The sequence below is a fragment of the Stigmatopora nigra genome, chromosome 16 (genome assembly GCF_051989575.1).
Source record: "Stigmatopora nigra isolate UIUO_SnigA chromosome 16, RoL_Snig_1.1, whole genome shotgun sequence".
NCBI classification, from domain to species: domain Eukaryota; kingdom Metazoa; phylum Chordata; class Actinopteri; order Syngnathiformes; family Syngnathidae; genus Stigmatopora; species Stigmatopora nigra.
This window is the reverse complement of record NC_135523.1, coordinates 8,842,970-8,859,621: the sequence shown is the minus strand read 5'-3', so window position 1 is coordinate 8,859,621 and position 16,652 is coordinate 8,842,970. Positions and strand designations below refer to the sequence as shown.

Sequence of the window (16,652 nt, the reverse complement as noted above, 5' to 3'; positions counted from 1 at the left end):
AAATGTTTTTTCTGCCTCGTATAAATTCTATATATTAGCCTGTAAAATTGGTGTTTAAAGACCTTAAAAAGTGCTTGAATTTGGCCCTGAAAAGGTGTACGAATTCTGCAAGACATTCTGATCCTGTGCAACTAGGGCAATAGAATAGGTATAAAAGGTATGAAAGGGGATTTATGTCAGTTTAAGTGTGTCATGATTGTTAGTGCCACATGGCCTAGTCTGATTATTTGAGAAACTGCTGATATGATCTACTGGGATTTTCATGAATAACCATTTCAACGTTTTACAGGAAATGATCCGCAAAAGAGGAAAGCGGTAGTTGCAAGGCCAAAAATGTCTTGTTGAACCCAAAGGAAAATGGCCACTCTGGTTCGAGCTGATTGAAAGACCAAACTCTGAGGAAGGTTTCCAGTACCTTGTTGAACCTTTGCCATCAAGGATTAGGACCGCTCATTGTAAGGTAATTCCATATTAGCCAGTGAATTTATGATGTTTCAATACTTAACACTATCAATCCTGTTACTTGTGTTTTTTTATTTTTTATAAATGATAATTGACCATTTGCAATTTTTCTCTGAGGGTGGTAGAACATTTTAAAATGTTATCTTCCATTCAAGGATTACTAACCAATTATTGTTTGGAACAAAATACATTTACATGATGTATGTGACAAAATATTATGTTATTTGTCTGTTTCAAAAATGCCAAACTTTTGATGTCTCCATGCCAGTGACATTATAACTCATTGTCGAGTGTTATGTTTTCAAGTGGGTTTTCCTTGTGCCAGGCTGCAGAAGTCTTCTACGCACACACTGTCTTTTTTTTTACATCTGCCTCATAATCAAATTTAAAAAGGCATGCTCTAAAAGGGAGGTATCTGCAATTCAAAACACATTTTTCTATCAGACAGAAGATATATTACTGACTAAGTATTGTCAGATGTTGGCAAATTCCATGTTTTTCACATCCAGCCTCTTGAAACATGGAGGAAAACCACATCAACAAACTTGCTGCCTGACCAGGCAAACACAAATGCACTAAATACACATTCTGTTTTCTTCCAAGGCAGTTTCACCATGCAATATCATAAAACTATAAATCATTTGGGAATTAATTTGAGAAAACACATTTACTTGTGTCAGTGTGCTCATCAATAAAGGTACCACCGTGTAAAGTTTTATTTATATATTCATACATTGAATAGATTGAATTATTCATTTATTCACTCATTCACAAGGCCCATGCGTAAGCATGTGTGAGTGTGAGTGTGTGTACGGTTCTTTGTGTGCATGTGTGTATGCATCTTGACCTGCGGTGTAACCATACTATGCTGCGGGCTAGTGCACTTCCCCAGGGGGCTCTCATCTTTTACTGAGCCCTGACAGAAGATGGAGGCTGCAAGAGGGGGTTCACTGCATTAAAAAGCCTTTACCTAGCTCTGATTTATCACCCCCTGCCACACACACACACACACACATGCACCAACCTCCCGCCATCTCACCATTCCTCGCTGCAGTTCAGCTTGACACTCTATCAAACTCGCAGATGCACATTCACACACCATCAAACACACAGTCGTTTCGTTTTAAGATGGCCGCCTTGGAAACACGCGTAAGGGAGAAAACTGGTTTTGCACTGTACTGCAGTGGTCATTATACATCTGAATGACAACCCCACTTGATTTCGTGAGTGGTCAGTAGTAAAATCAGAAGCCTCCACACCACAACAAGACATCATGAAACAATTATCGGAACACATACATTGCCATGAAAAAGTATTCGCCCCCTTCCTTATGTCTGTGTTCTTGCATCTTTATCACACACAAACTTCAAATCATCAAACCACTTTTAGTATGACACAGTGACAGCCCAAGGAAATCGAAAATGCAGTTTCTAAATAATGAATTTTCTTTACCAAGGCAGAAAAAATTACAAACTTCTCTGGCTCTCTGTAAAAAAAAGTAATTGCCCCCTGAACGTAATAACGGGTAGTTGTGCTACTTTTGGCAGCAATAACTGATATCAAGCATTTACGATAATTTGTGATGAGTCTTTCTTTTTTGGAAGAATTTTGGCCCACTCTTCTGTGCAGAATCGTTTATGAGATATTAGAGGGTTGCCTAGCATAAACAGCCTATTTCAGATCAAACCACAACATTTTAATAGTATTTAAATCCAGACTTTGACTTGTTCACTCCTTGTTTATTGAAGCATTCAGAGGTGGATCTGCTGGTGTGCTTTGGATTGTTGTCATGCGGCATGCTCCAAGAGCGCAGGTGTTTGAGGACAGGAACTGAGGACCGGACGTTCTCCTTCAAAATTACAATCTTCCTAAATTATATTTCAATTGTATGAGGATATTATTGATGATTTTTTTTATGTATTGCAGCTGTAGTTGCAATAGAGGTTTTATAGACATGAAATAGTTTTTGAGGGTTGAATTGATTTGGACATAGCTGAAGGCGTCGCTAGAAAATTTACGGACCGCCACTGCTTTTTTCGCATTTCTCCTTAAACTTCTTTGGATCGTGGCATGGTGCTCTGATCTTGTGGCGTATTGATTCAATACGTGGTGGCAATCAGGTGTGGGTGTGGCCAGTGAAATTGAACTCAGCTTTCCTACAATTTTGATTAGTCACAGTTATTTTGTGCTTCGAAAAATGGGGATTTTTTTTCACAGAGGGCCGAACAAGTTTGTAATTTTTTCTTCCTTGTTAGTTGGAATCATAATTTAGAAACTGCAGTTTGTTTTTCTTTGGGTTGTCTTTGAGGCATACGAAAATTAATTTGAAGGTCTGAAACCTGTGTGATTAATAAGCAAAAACACAGAAATCAGGTAGGGGAAAAATATTTTTTTCACAGCACTTTATTACTACAACACAGTACAGGAAAATTTGCCGGATCTCTTTTTTTACTTAATCTTTTTCATTCAATGGTCATGTAAAGCATCTTTAAATCAGGATTTCATTCTGAGGAGTAGGAAAAAAACAGAATGACATTCATTAAAAGATCCAAAACTGTTTATTAATTTCATTTAAATGATAAAGATGTTTATGTGACATTTGTAGCAGATCTATAATTTGGTGCATTTTCCACATGCAGCCATGAGTGAGTGAGGAGGTTAAGACGTGCAACACCACATAAACATTTACGGGAACGTTGCAAAGCTCAGAATTGGTCCACCAGGATGCTTAGTTTTTAATGCCTCTAAATGTTGACCTGAACGCATCCGCAAACTCAACTACTAATCGATGTTTTTATAACCAAATAAAAACACTTTTTTTTGTATTTAGTATATAATGCTAAAATCAATTTTGGAAGATCATTTATATGAGTGCCAAAATAATATTTACCAATATGCACATCACTAACTATATTTGTGTTGATGCAATCCAGCTGTAGAGTCGTCGTTATAGACAAAATGTGAAAATGGCTAAATATCTGAATCCTGGTCCTCTGTTCATTCAATTGGAGCATGAGAATGTGAAGATGTTAAAATATTAATTTATTAGTTTTAACTTCATAGGTAGACTTTGAAGCATAGAGAAAACTATTAATATAGGCGGTTCAAAATAGGTAGCTTCCTATTTTACCACGATGGGCTACAGAATAAGAAAAAAAATCAAACTAATCCAGGTCAAAGGTATAGAGGTTTCTCCATGCAATTATTCATTTGTAAAAAAAATAAAAAAAAACTCTATACAGTTGTTGTGGTTTTCACGAGGAGTCCTGTCAAAACTTTTCATGTTGTGTCATATTTTTGGACAATGTATTATACAAGTATATATTCACAAGGGTAAGGGATAATTGTGAATCATGATTTTATATTTTAATTTTATTTGACTATAGTCTAACCTTTAAATAGTGTGTAACAATTCGTGATGGTGGGACCACTAAAGAATATCTTTAGATCGCCATGTTACATTTTATCGACAAATGAGACAACCAAAAAAATAACCATACCTCGTCATGGGATTATGCTAATTGATAATTGCTACAGCACTTGACTCGCTTCAAATAAAATGGCATGAATATTCAATGTTTTGCCACCTGAGTATAGTTACTGTATGCTGACATAATAAAAAAAATCACTCACCCGTGTGTGTGCACAAAATTCTCCATCTATAATGAGGTGCTTTATTTGCTGGTGATATGAAGTCATTTCTTTATAAAAGCAATAATAGTTTTTTCCAGTAGTCTGCATGCAGCTTGTGTGTACTCAGGAAATAGAGGAAGAAAAAAAGCTGTAGCAAAGCTTTTCCCTCAAAACCGCTATTCATTGTTGGAAGCGCTACAATCTAGATTACATCTGCATTTTAAAGGGTAGTTTCCGATAAACAGCAATCTACAGCTCATAAAAATTCACTCTGCTTCAGCATGAACACTCCCCTTGTTCTTATGTGTTGGTTTGTGCTTTGGCATTTGTCTGTCCCGCATACATGCATTTTGCTTTATGGTATAAACAATTTTCCCGTCAGTGGCACAGAGTGATCCATCAGCTTCTCAACGGAAAACCAATTTCACTGGAGATGTTCAGTTTTAGCCTGCACACGAGCATACATATGCACACCTAAACAGAGAGAAGGAAATGAAAGTTAAAGAAGGACATATGACGGTGAATTGAAAATGAAAGACAGTTGAGGAAAAGACAATCTGGATGAATCACTGTGTTTCAATCGAACACAGGGTTATTTGCTGTCTCATCAATTCAATGTGTTGCCCTAAAATCTTAATCTGTGGCCTTGCATTCCTAGTAATGTGTATAGATTTTATGTGACTCCTCATTTGGTGGTAACCCGTTGCTGCTACAATAACCTTCATAAATTCATCTTCCATACCGCAAATCTTCAAAGGGGATGCGGGGGTTGCTAGAGCTTAACCCAACTGTCTTCGGGCGAAAGGCAGACAATACCCTACACTCGTCGCCAGTCATTCGTGGGAATCGAACACAGATTCTCCGTGCGAAAATCAGGCGGAAGAACCACTGCACCATTGGGTTGCCACTACAATGTTAATAATGAAAACCAGATGACTTTTTATAAATATGAGAAAATCACAGGATACACATGCAAACAGAAAAAGAAAGTCAAATGATAGCTTGGTTTGGTATATTGACCTAAGACTCAAATTTTGTTCTTATTTTGGATCTTGAATGGCATCCTTACACATGTTTTGGCCTGAGGAGGGAGTGCATGTACCAATATACATACACAAAAGGTCTGACAGCAATATTGTTTGCATGCAAACAGCAGCTGGCTAACAGAATAACAGTAAACAAACAAAAAATGGTCTTTAATCCTTTTTTTCTTAATGAAATTGGTTGGGATATTAAATGTTAGGTAAGGTCAAATTGAAATAAATAAATTGTCAGGGTTGGGCAAAAGTACTGTTGTTAACAGCTGTGACGAATTGGAATGAATAAAAAAAATGAATACATGAAATAAGACTTTAAGAACAGCTTGTCCCATAAGTACTAGGATTCTGTAGCTGTGTTGGTGCTGACTGTCAATCGCACTCGTGCTGAAGCTAATGCGTTTAGCATGTTTTTTCTGTCAACACAATTGTGAAGTTTCGAACCAACAGCCAGAAAACAATTCTGAAGTAAAAGATAGCATGTTTCTGAGTGTTTTTCTGAATTTTCAGCAGAACTGTACTGGATTTCATCTTTTTATAATGACCAGTGTCTGCACATCTCGCATCACGGACAGCAAATTTTCCTCTTTAATATATATATATTCATCATTTTCTGAACCGCTAATCCTCACAAGGTTGCAGGGGGTGCCTATCCCAGCTGACTTTCGGCACAAGGTGGGGGACACCCTTAATGAGTAGACAGCCAATCGCAGGGAACTCATGCCCACACATACACATAGGGGCAATTTAGAGTTCTTTACCTTGCATGTTCTTGCAATGTGGGAGGAAACTGGAGTACCAAGAGAAAAGCCACACAAGAATATGCAAACTCCACATAGGACGACAGACCTGGGATCAAACCCAAGAACACAAAACTGTGACACCTACTCGCAAACCACTCACCTGCCAGGCCACATCTCAGTATAATCCATAAAAACATAATTAATAATATACTTATGAAAGAACAAATGTCATCTTAAACCCATTGTTGTGGAAATGTTAGGGCTGACTGGGGTACTGTCCCTTTAAGCAGCATAAAATAATACAAAGCCCTGCTTCTTCTGCTTGAAGTTTACTATGTATTTAGAAGAAAATCATCAAAATGACCTTATAGCATCCTTACCTACTGATAATAGGCACCAAGTTTAGTGCCATCTCAGCCTTGTTAGGATTTTGAGATGACTCTTCAGGTTTCCTTTTTTTCCCCTTGCTTTTTAATCTTTTGATTTTTTTAAAGACCAATGTAAATTAAAAAGCAGTAGGCCACATTCATATGCAGTTTTAACCATATAGGCCACTTTTGGTCTGATGGCCACTTAAGGATGCCTTATTTCTTCAAATGACCTTGATATCAAAGAAAGAGCAACTTCTAATGATTTAGAGAGCTCTTAAAGGCTTGACGAGAACAGCAAGACATGGCCTCATTAAAATGTTCATTTAAGCATTAAAAAGGCTTTTTGCTACAAATGTTTCTGCCAAAATGCCCCGTTGATACGTAGTCGAAACTCTATGAACGAAGGCCCTTAATCTTAATGCATTTTCTTCGGCCCGTCATTGGAGATTCTATAAATAAAATTAAAAAAAAACTGCATTTGACTTCATTTGAACTACTATACCTGTTTTTTAGGTTGATAAATGACCAGCTGTGGAGTATTATGTGATTGGGTGCAGGCTCTGTGAATGATCTAGGGCTAGGGTGTCAGACTCGGGGTGGTTCGCGAGCCGCGTTAACGTCAACTCGACATTATGTGGGCCGGACCATTTTAGATTTTATATTTAGATATATATATTTTTTATAAATAGATTAAAAGAACTGTATTAAAAGCCCTGAATATTCCGTTTTTTTATAGATCTAAAACTTTAATTTTATTTTAGCTTTTTTAAAATATATTTTTAGAATGTACAAAATAATTTTTGGACTAAAAACAGAGAAAAATGGATTAAAAAATTACAATATTAATTTAAAAGGGGGAAAATCAGGAAATGTAGTATACATCTATACTCTTCATTCATGTATCATTGGCAAACATGAGATGGCATACAATTGGTAATTTTCTAACTTTTTTTTCACATATTTCCTGTGTTCTTTATTTTTGCATTTGGAGTAGAGTATATCTGTTAAATCCATTCACACATGCAATCTTTGTTTTTTTGCATAATAGGCTTACATGTTTTTGATGATTAAGGAAAAACTTAAGTCGTGTCTCTGCGTTGTTGTTCTTGTATACATAAAAAAAAGCATGACAATATACAGGTTTCTTAATACAGTTGAGTATAACTACAAAAGCCTGTTTAAAGGTTATTTTCCTGTTCTTGTTTATTTTATTTTATTTTTTTTAGTAATTCATCCCTATTGCATTAATTGTACTTTGCTCCTCTAAGGGGCTAAGCCTCTGCTGTCCTCTGAACCAACTGGCCCCCCCTAGTGTGACCTCCGAACTGGACAGTTCGACAACAACTAAAGGGCTGATACAAAGACAGACGGGGGTGTGACAACTGTTTGTTTCTTGTAACAGGTGAGGAAAGAAAAAGCGTGTCAGATATATTTTTAGATTGCACTCACATCTTCAGCTCCTTCACAACTTCTTGTCGTCTTGTGTGTTTAGTTATTTACAGCCCTGAAAATCAAAAACAACAACAACAACAAACTGCAAACTACACAGCACCCTTTGTGTCACCAGCAAAAATCAGGAAATCAAGCTTTTGTCCGCTGGAGATGGCATCAAAAAAAACCTTGTTTCATGTGTTTTGAGCAATCCCATCTTTACGCCTTCACGTGTTCCCCATGTGGGGTTGTGGCCCTCCTTACGACACGTTGGGAAACAGCACAAACGATCTGGCGGGGATGTCCCAGCGGGTAGCCATAACACGCTCATTTGTCGACGTAGCTGTGCTGCACGGAGCCCCTGTTTGATTCCTCTCAGGTCTTCTTTTTTTTTCTTTCCACTTCAATACTATCACCCACCCTGTATCGCCTGCTTTCTTTCTTCCTCTCTGTCACTCTCTGTTGGTCTGTCTGTCTCTGTTTACTCCTCACGGGCCTCTTCTCACCCCCCCCCCCCCCCTCCATCTTCCGTTTCATTTCAAAATGCATGTGTGGTGAAAAATTATAGCAGTGATTATGCATGTGTGATTTGAAACTAGAATTTTTCCACTGGTCATTTGGTTAGTTTGCTAATAATAAGAATATTCATTCATTCATCATTTATACCATCTATCCTTGAAAGGGTTGTGGGGGTTGCTGGAGCCTAACCCAGATGTCTTCGGGAGAAAGGCCGACTAGACCCCAGACTGGTCGCCATTATGACTGTTACTGTTTACTTATCTACATAACAAAAAAATATCAGCACCATCAACACTTGTCAAGTCCATTTTCAACCCAATTGGTCAACTTGCCACTCCTAGTTTTTAGACTACTGCTCAAAGAAGCAATAAATAAAAACATTCCGCTTCATAAATTTAAGCACAGGGGTTTTCCAAATACCTCGGGTCTACAAAAGTAGATGGAATACAGATGGTGAAGATACTATCATTTATGTTGAATGGAACCCAGGTGGTAGGCGTATTAGTTATTAATGGTATGTTCTGTTAATGAGCTGCATGTTGCTGAAATAAGGCTCACATATATTAAGTGTTAAATAAATCTTCCTGAGATTTTATAGATTAGTTTATGAAAAGTAATGATATGGGAAGACAGACAAATGTTTCAAAAGAATACAATGCCTGCTAAAGGCTTTTCTGTCATGTCTTCAACAGGGTAGTGAAAACAAAAACAAATCAGATGGTTGGTGCCTTTACTGCTGTTTTAATTGATCTGATTCTGGTACAGAAATAAAGGTTTTGAAATATATAGATGATTAAAATTATTCATTAATTATATTTCATTATTATTATTATTATCATTGGAAGCCTGCAATTCTGTATTCCGTGGGCATTAGTCTCTCTCTCTCTCTCTCTCTCTCTCTCTCTCTCTCTCTCTCTCTCTCTCTCTCTCTCTCTCTCTGAAATCGTTTCAAATGTTCCCTGTTCTTTGGTTGTCTATCCAGGCCCACTAATACTGAAGATGTGTACGCAAAACAGACTAAATATACGTGATGATAAGCTGTTTATTCAGTTTAAATCCTTAAAACATAGCAATGCCAATACAGAAGTGGCTTCAGATTTGATGGTAGTCAATATCTATTGACAGGCAAATCAGCATTGTTGTTCTTTGATTCCGTCATTGTCTAGGCCTGATGCGTGATGGGCTAAACTGAGAGTAAATGTGATTGGATTTTCAGTCTTTGTCATTAAATTCCCATGCGGGGAATACTAATTCCAGTATTTAGTGTGGTGATGCTAGAGCTTGCTTTCATCTTAAACTGATTCCAGTCTAATTAGATTGGCCATGTGGGGGGTGCTGAATGTATCCGTCTGGACTAATCCCTACCTCTCTGTCCCAAACATTGTACTATCCAGAGAAAATCCATTTGCTGCAGGCTATTCCAAGCCAGATCAGCCAGCCACTGCACTGTATCATGGATAGAGCTGAGAACAGCATATCATGCAATGTAGTGTGGAACCTGATGGTCACGAGTAAAGTATGGCTCGAAGAAAATGTGATTTTTTTAATTTATATTACGACTTGAAATCAAACATGCATTGGAAGTGATAAAACACTTGGGACAATTAGTTGCTAAGGTTTTCTATGTTCTAATCCACCTCACCTACTTGGTTATCTACACCAGTGTTTAGCAACTTTTTTTGAGCTGCGGCAGACTTTTTTGCATTGAAAAAATGTCAAGGCACACCAACATTTGCAAATCATTTCATTTAAAACTTTGCTGCCTATATTAACAATAGTCATTCTCCTCAAATTTTTATCAGCAGGAATCACATAAACCTCCAAAATTATTACAAAATCTATTTTTTTATAGTGACCTAATGTCACCAAAATCTGATGCCTGCGGCCCCTGAAGAACTTCCGGTCCAAGTGAAGCAATAAATGAGTAATGTCATGTTTTTAATCACAGAATTTTATGACTTTTATGAATCTCCAAATATTACGCAAAAAAAGTGCTCACACGGACTTTACGTCGCCAAGAGTCGATGCCCTAGAAAACAAGTAACGTCTGGTTCATGCTAGCGAAAAAATCAGCAACAAAATGATTTCCCAATTTGAATCTTGTAATAGCATCATCTATAATTTAATGTCCATCCTATTTAGATTTTACCCTTTTAATAGTTTACTTTTAATCTAGTTTTATTCATATTCATTTTTCTCTTTGAATATTACATAGTCTGACTTTTTGCATTTTCCCGTGGCACACCTGATCATTGCTCACGGCCCACCACTGTGCCTGGGCACAGTGGTATGGAAACACTGATCTATACATCCAATTGCATAGCCAATGCTAGGAGTTAGTATTTACAAGGTTGCTGCACCCATCCTAAAAGTGAGAATGGGATGAGCAGATATTTTCTTCTATTCATTGATGTTACTCGTGACAAAATAAACCTGGGTGCTAATATTAGTGCGCTTTGATGATGCAATATTAAGCAGTACATCTTTGCTCACGTAAAGAGGAGATGCTTCTCTATCTGTTTTTATTAGAGTGTCTCACTAAAAACCAATCTATTCAGTGAAAGGAGAAATTCTCAGTTTGTTGTGAAGTAGAAAATTCAAACCGAGACAGAACTGTCTTACAAAAAATCAGCATTAAACTTGCTACTCTGTAAAAATTCAACGTATGGCTAACTGCAGTATTTTAGTGGGTATTTTGCAATTAAATGGATTGGGCTGTTTGTGATTGCATAGCAGAATACAGCGAATACACAGTGATCTTTCTTGAAGGTGTTTGAGAAGACCAGAAACATTGAAAGGCCTTGTGGCATTGTTCTCTACAAAGGTCAAAAGCAATTCAATCCTATAATATAGTGCGGGTGAGGGAGGGGTGTGGGGGGGTAGCTACCTTGACAACCGCCTGCTCTTGAAGGGTGGGCAACGGGAAAGGACCATTCAACAAAACGCTTGCCTGCTGTGAGCAGAGAACATTTGTCAAGGGCGACGAGCTAAGTCGGAAAGGGACAAAAATAAAAATGCTGTTTTTGAGGCTTTTACATGGCATGGGTGCTCCACCTCACAATCAAGAGTGTAGCCAACGTACAATAAAGGGCACAAATCATTCCTGCCAGATGTGACAAGATCCTCTAGCCACCCCCACAGCCCCTCATTTTCGTTGCCCTTGTGAGATTTCATTAGGTTGGATGTAACGACTTATGAATGTGCTCTATTATGTGACCCTGACAAAGGTGTGGGAAACATTTTGTTGTTCTATTGTGTGGGGGGTTTTAGAACGGGGATTTCTTTATCTTTTTATTGAAAGCATCAAATGGGCTTCCATTGGACAATCCACATTTCCCCTTTGGTTTTTTTTTGTGAATTAGAAAATTAGATGAACTACAAAATAGAGTATATAGATCCACATAGATCATTTTTGCCACTAACAAAAGGGAGATCATTTTTCATCCAGTTTAGTTTATTTCTACAGGTTTAAATTATGTATATGTCTCAAAGGTCTTCACAAATCAACAACAGTTAACAAACAGCAAACTTTAAAGGTAGTATAGTAGAAACTATTGATTGAAAAGTCATTAAATATAATTTTTTTGTCAATGTTTTTCTCAAAACTGGTATTATTTGTACACATTCTAATTGGAAATCGACTGGCATAATCCTACATTTTGTTATTGTGGGAAAAATTCAAATATATAGAATAATGGCATTGATGTTATACAGAAACAAAATAAAGGCATTCTGATTGACATCCCTGAACTGTTTATGGGCTGATTAATATTGTATTATGTAGGTATTTATGTATTTTATACTTCCTATGACAAAATTGCAACTAATATAAGATTTTTACATTACTAAAGAATCAAAAAGTACCAATTTGACATTCATAACCGACGTGGAGATTCAAAATGTATGCCGCAGAAAAATATAAAAAAGAATAACTGGAGAGACAAAAATGGTTGGCAGATACAGTTTTTAATGTATCACAACAATGAGCAACAAACATACTTGATGAACTATTTCCAGAAATTGTTCAAATACCATCTACAATAAACGTCATTTCAACTATGACAACAGGTCTGTGACAAATTAAAAAAAACAAAAAAAAAAGTTTCCAAAACCATGTTATTACCGTGATACGGTACAGTTGAGACCTCAAACAGTACAGTAACAAAAACTAATGTGACTACTCTCTATATATAAAACATCAATAACATTTTTGGTTTAGTTTATTTAAAGTTTTAGCCGTAGGGGCTTCTTCTTAATAAAACCTCAGGGTGCATTTCCTATGTTACCCAGATGTTGAAGAGTACATATTGAATAGGATATGATTGCGCCATGAAAATCCCTTTGACATCCAGAAGAGCAATTCCAATTTTCAACCTTTTGAAGGCTGTCCTCATAAACATGACACAATCCGTCCACTTTTTTTTTTTGTAATTTTTTTTTATTTGTCTTTTTTTTTAGGTTCATTGTTTTGTTTTTGGCTGCTGTGCAGTTGCAATAACTATGTACAGTTGCTGTTGGACCATCCGTTTTGTTGGTTTGTTAGCTGTTACCAGTCCTTGTTGTGGAAAGCGTCCTGTCTGTAATGCTAGAATCTTAGCACGTGATACTAGCAAGCAAAAAGTTCAGTCTTAAAAAGCTGAGCCACCGAGTGGGGGGGAAGGCAAAAAGCCAAGTGGTGAAAGCCTTTGGAATCAGGACAGTCGCTCGTGTTTGTACAATGGCAGAATTGCACCTTGGGAGGCCAGAATGTCTCTTAGGAAACACAATCGAAAAGTGTCTTCAGGATTAACGTAGTTGATAAAATAATAAAATCCAAATAAGGACAAAAAGCTCACAGAGAAAATCAAAAACGGACATTTTGCTTCAAAACTTTGGGAAAGAACACCTTTACAATAGTAAAAGAAAAGGAAATGTTACTTGATTTAATTGTTTGAAACAATAACTAAGCATGATTTGATTTAACCTGTCAAACAGTTGCATTACATGCTACTTGCTCATCTCAGAATAGGAAATACCAAAAAGCAATACAATTTTGCATTTCTTCATATTAATAAATTTGTACCATGCACAGCCAACTATGAATATGTACAACAGCTTTGCTCTTTTTGTTCACAAGCCTTTTCTTTCACGCAAATAGCCTTCTGTTACTTTGGAATGAACCACATTAGTTTCAATGAACAAACCAGAAAGTGATTCTTAAAACAACAAAACAAAAATAAACAAACAGATAAACTGAACACCTTTTGACAGTTTTCACATTCTTAGTTCCACAGCAAAATTAAGAACACAACATAAAAAAAAAAATGCAGAAGCAAATTAATTTATCAGTATTTTGTCTGGTAGAAGTTTGGAGAGAAATAATGGCAAGCAAAATAGAATTACACAATAGCAGCAAAACTTTTGTAAGGTAATACTTTGCAATGTTGAAATTATTTCATTAAATGCAGATGAACACAAGTGCCCGGAAAAATCATGGGAGGACGTCCATCTATGTACTCACTAGCCATAATTAAGTGTAACACTGTCGTCAGTACGTGCATGAAATTGATGAGTACATAACACGAATTATATATATTTTTTAAAGCAGCGTATTTGCAAAGAAATGATCATACCTTTTTCAAACATTGTGTCCAACTTGTACCTTAACAGTTTCAAGTATACAGTACTGCTTTCATAGATGCACCAATTGTTAAATAGATTGTTAGGCATCAATCATGTAAAACATATGGACCAGTATGCTGCTGCAATTGACAGAAATAATAATTAAAATCCATACATACAAACATACAAACTGAAAAATCTCTATTAAATTAATAAATGGCCTAGGTATATGAAAAAAAGATCAAATAAAACAAAAATAAGTGCACTATAGTCCAGACACAAGCAGGTACCATAACAGTATAGCATTTCACCAAAGAAAGTGTTCTATTCACATGATCAGAAAGTCTATCAAAACTAGAATTATTACCTCTTGAGAAAAGGGTGTGAGCAGAGGTACAAGTGAGAAGGTTGGCACAGATTAGAATAGAGTACAAGAACAAAAAAAGGGGGCAATTAAATAGTTACAGCTTGTTGTATTAAAAACTGGCAAACACGGGGTCGTAATACATTTGCTTTAACCATTCTAAATTCCCTCAATGACAAAACCACACTTTCCTTTAGGGTACAACTAAAATAATATGCACATCGTCCATTGTAACAGTTATATTGTCTCTTGGTACTCTATACACACCAAGAAAATGTGTTTGATAAAGCTTGACATGTTTTGGTTATAAGCCATGTGTACCCAGGCTCGCAGTTTAACAAATGAGAAATGTTTTGTTATCTGACCTGAGAATTTAAAGCTACTGAATTACACCTATCTAAAGACTAAGAGAGATTCTCTTTGAGGGTTCTGGATCGTCATCCCATACAGTACATGCTAGCATTGGAAAACAATCCAGCTGAGGTGCAATTTGCTATCATGACAGTTTTTGGCTTGAAACAAACCCCCCTCAAACAGAGGAGCCTGTGAATTTTTCCCTACTCCGTGTTTTTGTATACAATATAAGCTCAGTCAAGCATCTGCGCATCTGCAACAGTTCTGTCCATAACAAAAAAAAAGAAAAAAAATCTATCAATATCTTGCCAGCATATCAATATGGGAAAAACAATCCTGAGTCAATCATTTGGTACTGAATTTTTTTTTTGGGTTAAGAGAAACTTTGGAACTGCAGTTTTAAAAGTCTTATTTTGTTTTCTTCGCGCAAGGGATCCTTTTGTCACTCCTAAACACTGAACATATCCATTCTGATACTACTGAAGCTCGCATCTAGGCCAGATGCTGGCTTCGCCTTGACTTCCAACGCATTATCTAAGTCGTTCAGCTTTTGGCTTATCTCATTGTCAGACTCATCTGAACAACTCTCGGTGGGTAGTGAAGTTGGAACCCCTGAGGTGCTGCAGGAAGTTGAGGTAACCGTTGACGGCGAGGATAGGGGAGGGGGAGGAGAGGCTGAAGGGGAGGAGGAGGAAGCAGCTTTCTGGACAGTGGTGGTGGCCTGGAACAGGACATTAGGCCAGGACTTCATGGATAAGTGAGACAGATGAGGGAAGGTGTTGTTAGAAGAAGCTGCAGACTGCGAGGTAGATGTGGTGTTAGGAGTAGGGGAGCAGACAGAATGAGGTAATAATCTAGTATGCTCTTTGGCATTTCTCATTGCTTGTTTGATTGTTTTCTCTTTGTGCAAGCTCGACTGAAGGTGTTGGCCAAGTGCTTCGTTCCCATTGACGACGACTTTGCAGGCAACGCATGTGTAGTTGCTCACTGCCTTTCGAAGCACCATCTCTTGCGGGTCACTAAAAGTGTGTCCAAAGTAACAGAGGGATTTTTGATGACGTACCACAGAATCTTCGTCAGAAAAAATCAACTGGCACTTCCTGCATATAAACTCATGCTTGATGGACGGTACAATAAAAGCATCTGGAAAATCCTTAGTACTTTTGGTTTCTGTTTTCAGTTCTTCTTTTGTGCTTTCTGTTGAAGAGCCTGTGTTGGTATCATCCTTAGTATGATTAGCTTCTTTTGGTTTGAATGAGTTGGCTGCGGTGCCTTTCATACTCTGGGGTGCCTTAGCAGGGGTTGATTTTTGTTGCTGCTTCTGCTGTTGTTCCAGTTGTTTCTGCTGCTGTTGTTTCTGTAAAGAATCTTGAAGGGACTGTTGGTACTGCTGATATTGCTGCAGAAGAGCAGCCGGGGAGAGACCAGCGGCCATAGCAGCTTGTGGAACTGCTGCTGGGCCGTATGGGAACATGTTCTCCATCCCACAAAGTGGTGGGAAATAGCCCCCTGTTTGGACACCTCTGGGAAGCTGAGGTGAGAAGCAGTTAGGGAATCCAGGAAGGAAATACGGCAAAAACTGCCCTCCCAAAAAAGAGTTGGGATCACCTACGGCCAGAGCATTTTGAAGGGCCTGCAGTTTTGCCGTGTCGAGTGGAGCCTCACTTCCTGGTTTCCCTGATAGTTTTTCCCTCTTCTTGGCCATACCAGGGTTTTCAGGCTGTGAAGCACTTTCTTTCTCGCTGCCCTTCATCTTCGTCTGTTGCGATTTGTCTCCCAATGCTTTGCTGTTGTCTCTCTCTGAATCTTTACCTTGCTGTTCTGTATTGTTTACTGCTGCCAAGGGTGTGGAAGGAACAGGAGGAGGGGGTGGAGGAGGAGGAGTCTGCAGAATGTTCTTGGTTGGGGTAGTGCTGAGAGACATGGCAGGAGATGGGGTGGCTGGTGTAGGGAACCCAAGCATGCCAGCACCAGGAGATGCTAAAGCTGAAATACAGTGATATATAAATATGGAAATATTCAATATTCAGAAGGTCAGTGAAAGATTGGGGAAATTTGTTCTACTGTAAATATACTGTACCTCATTTGTCATGGGTGATGTTAGATTTTAATTAAATATCATATTCAAATTTTGTTA

At 37.6% G+C, this 16,652-nt stretch overlaps 1 protein-coding gene across 1 annotated transcript in view; it reads right to left on the bottom strand.

Annotated features, from left to right (window-relative positions):
* Window positions 1-12,143: 12,143 nt before the first annotated feature.
* Window positions 12,144-16,652, bottom strand: part of zfhx4 (zinc finger homeobox 4) — a 71,741-nt gene continuing 67,232 nt past the window's right edge. The window contains exon 12 of the mRNA XM_077735608.1: window positions 12,144-16,501. Coding sequence (XP_077591734.1) covers window positions 14,964-16,501 — 1,538 coding nt within the window. The 3' untranslated portion in view covers window positions 12,144-14,963. The remainder of the gene's footprint in view (window positions 16,502-16,652) is intronic.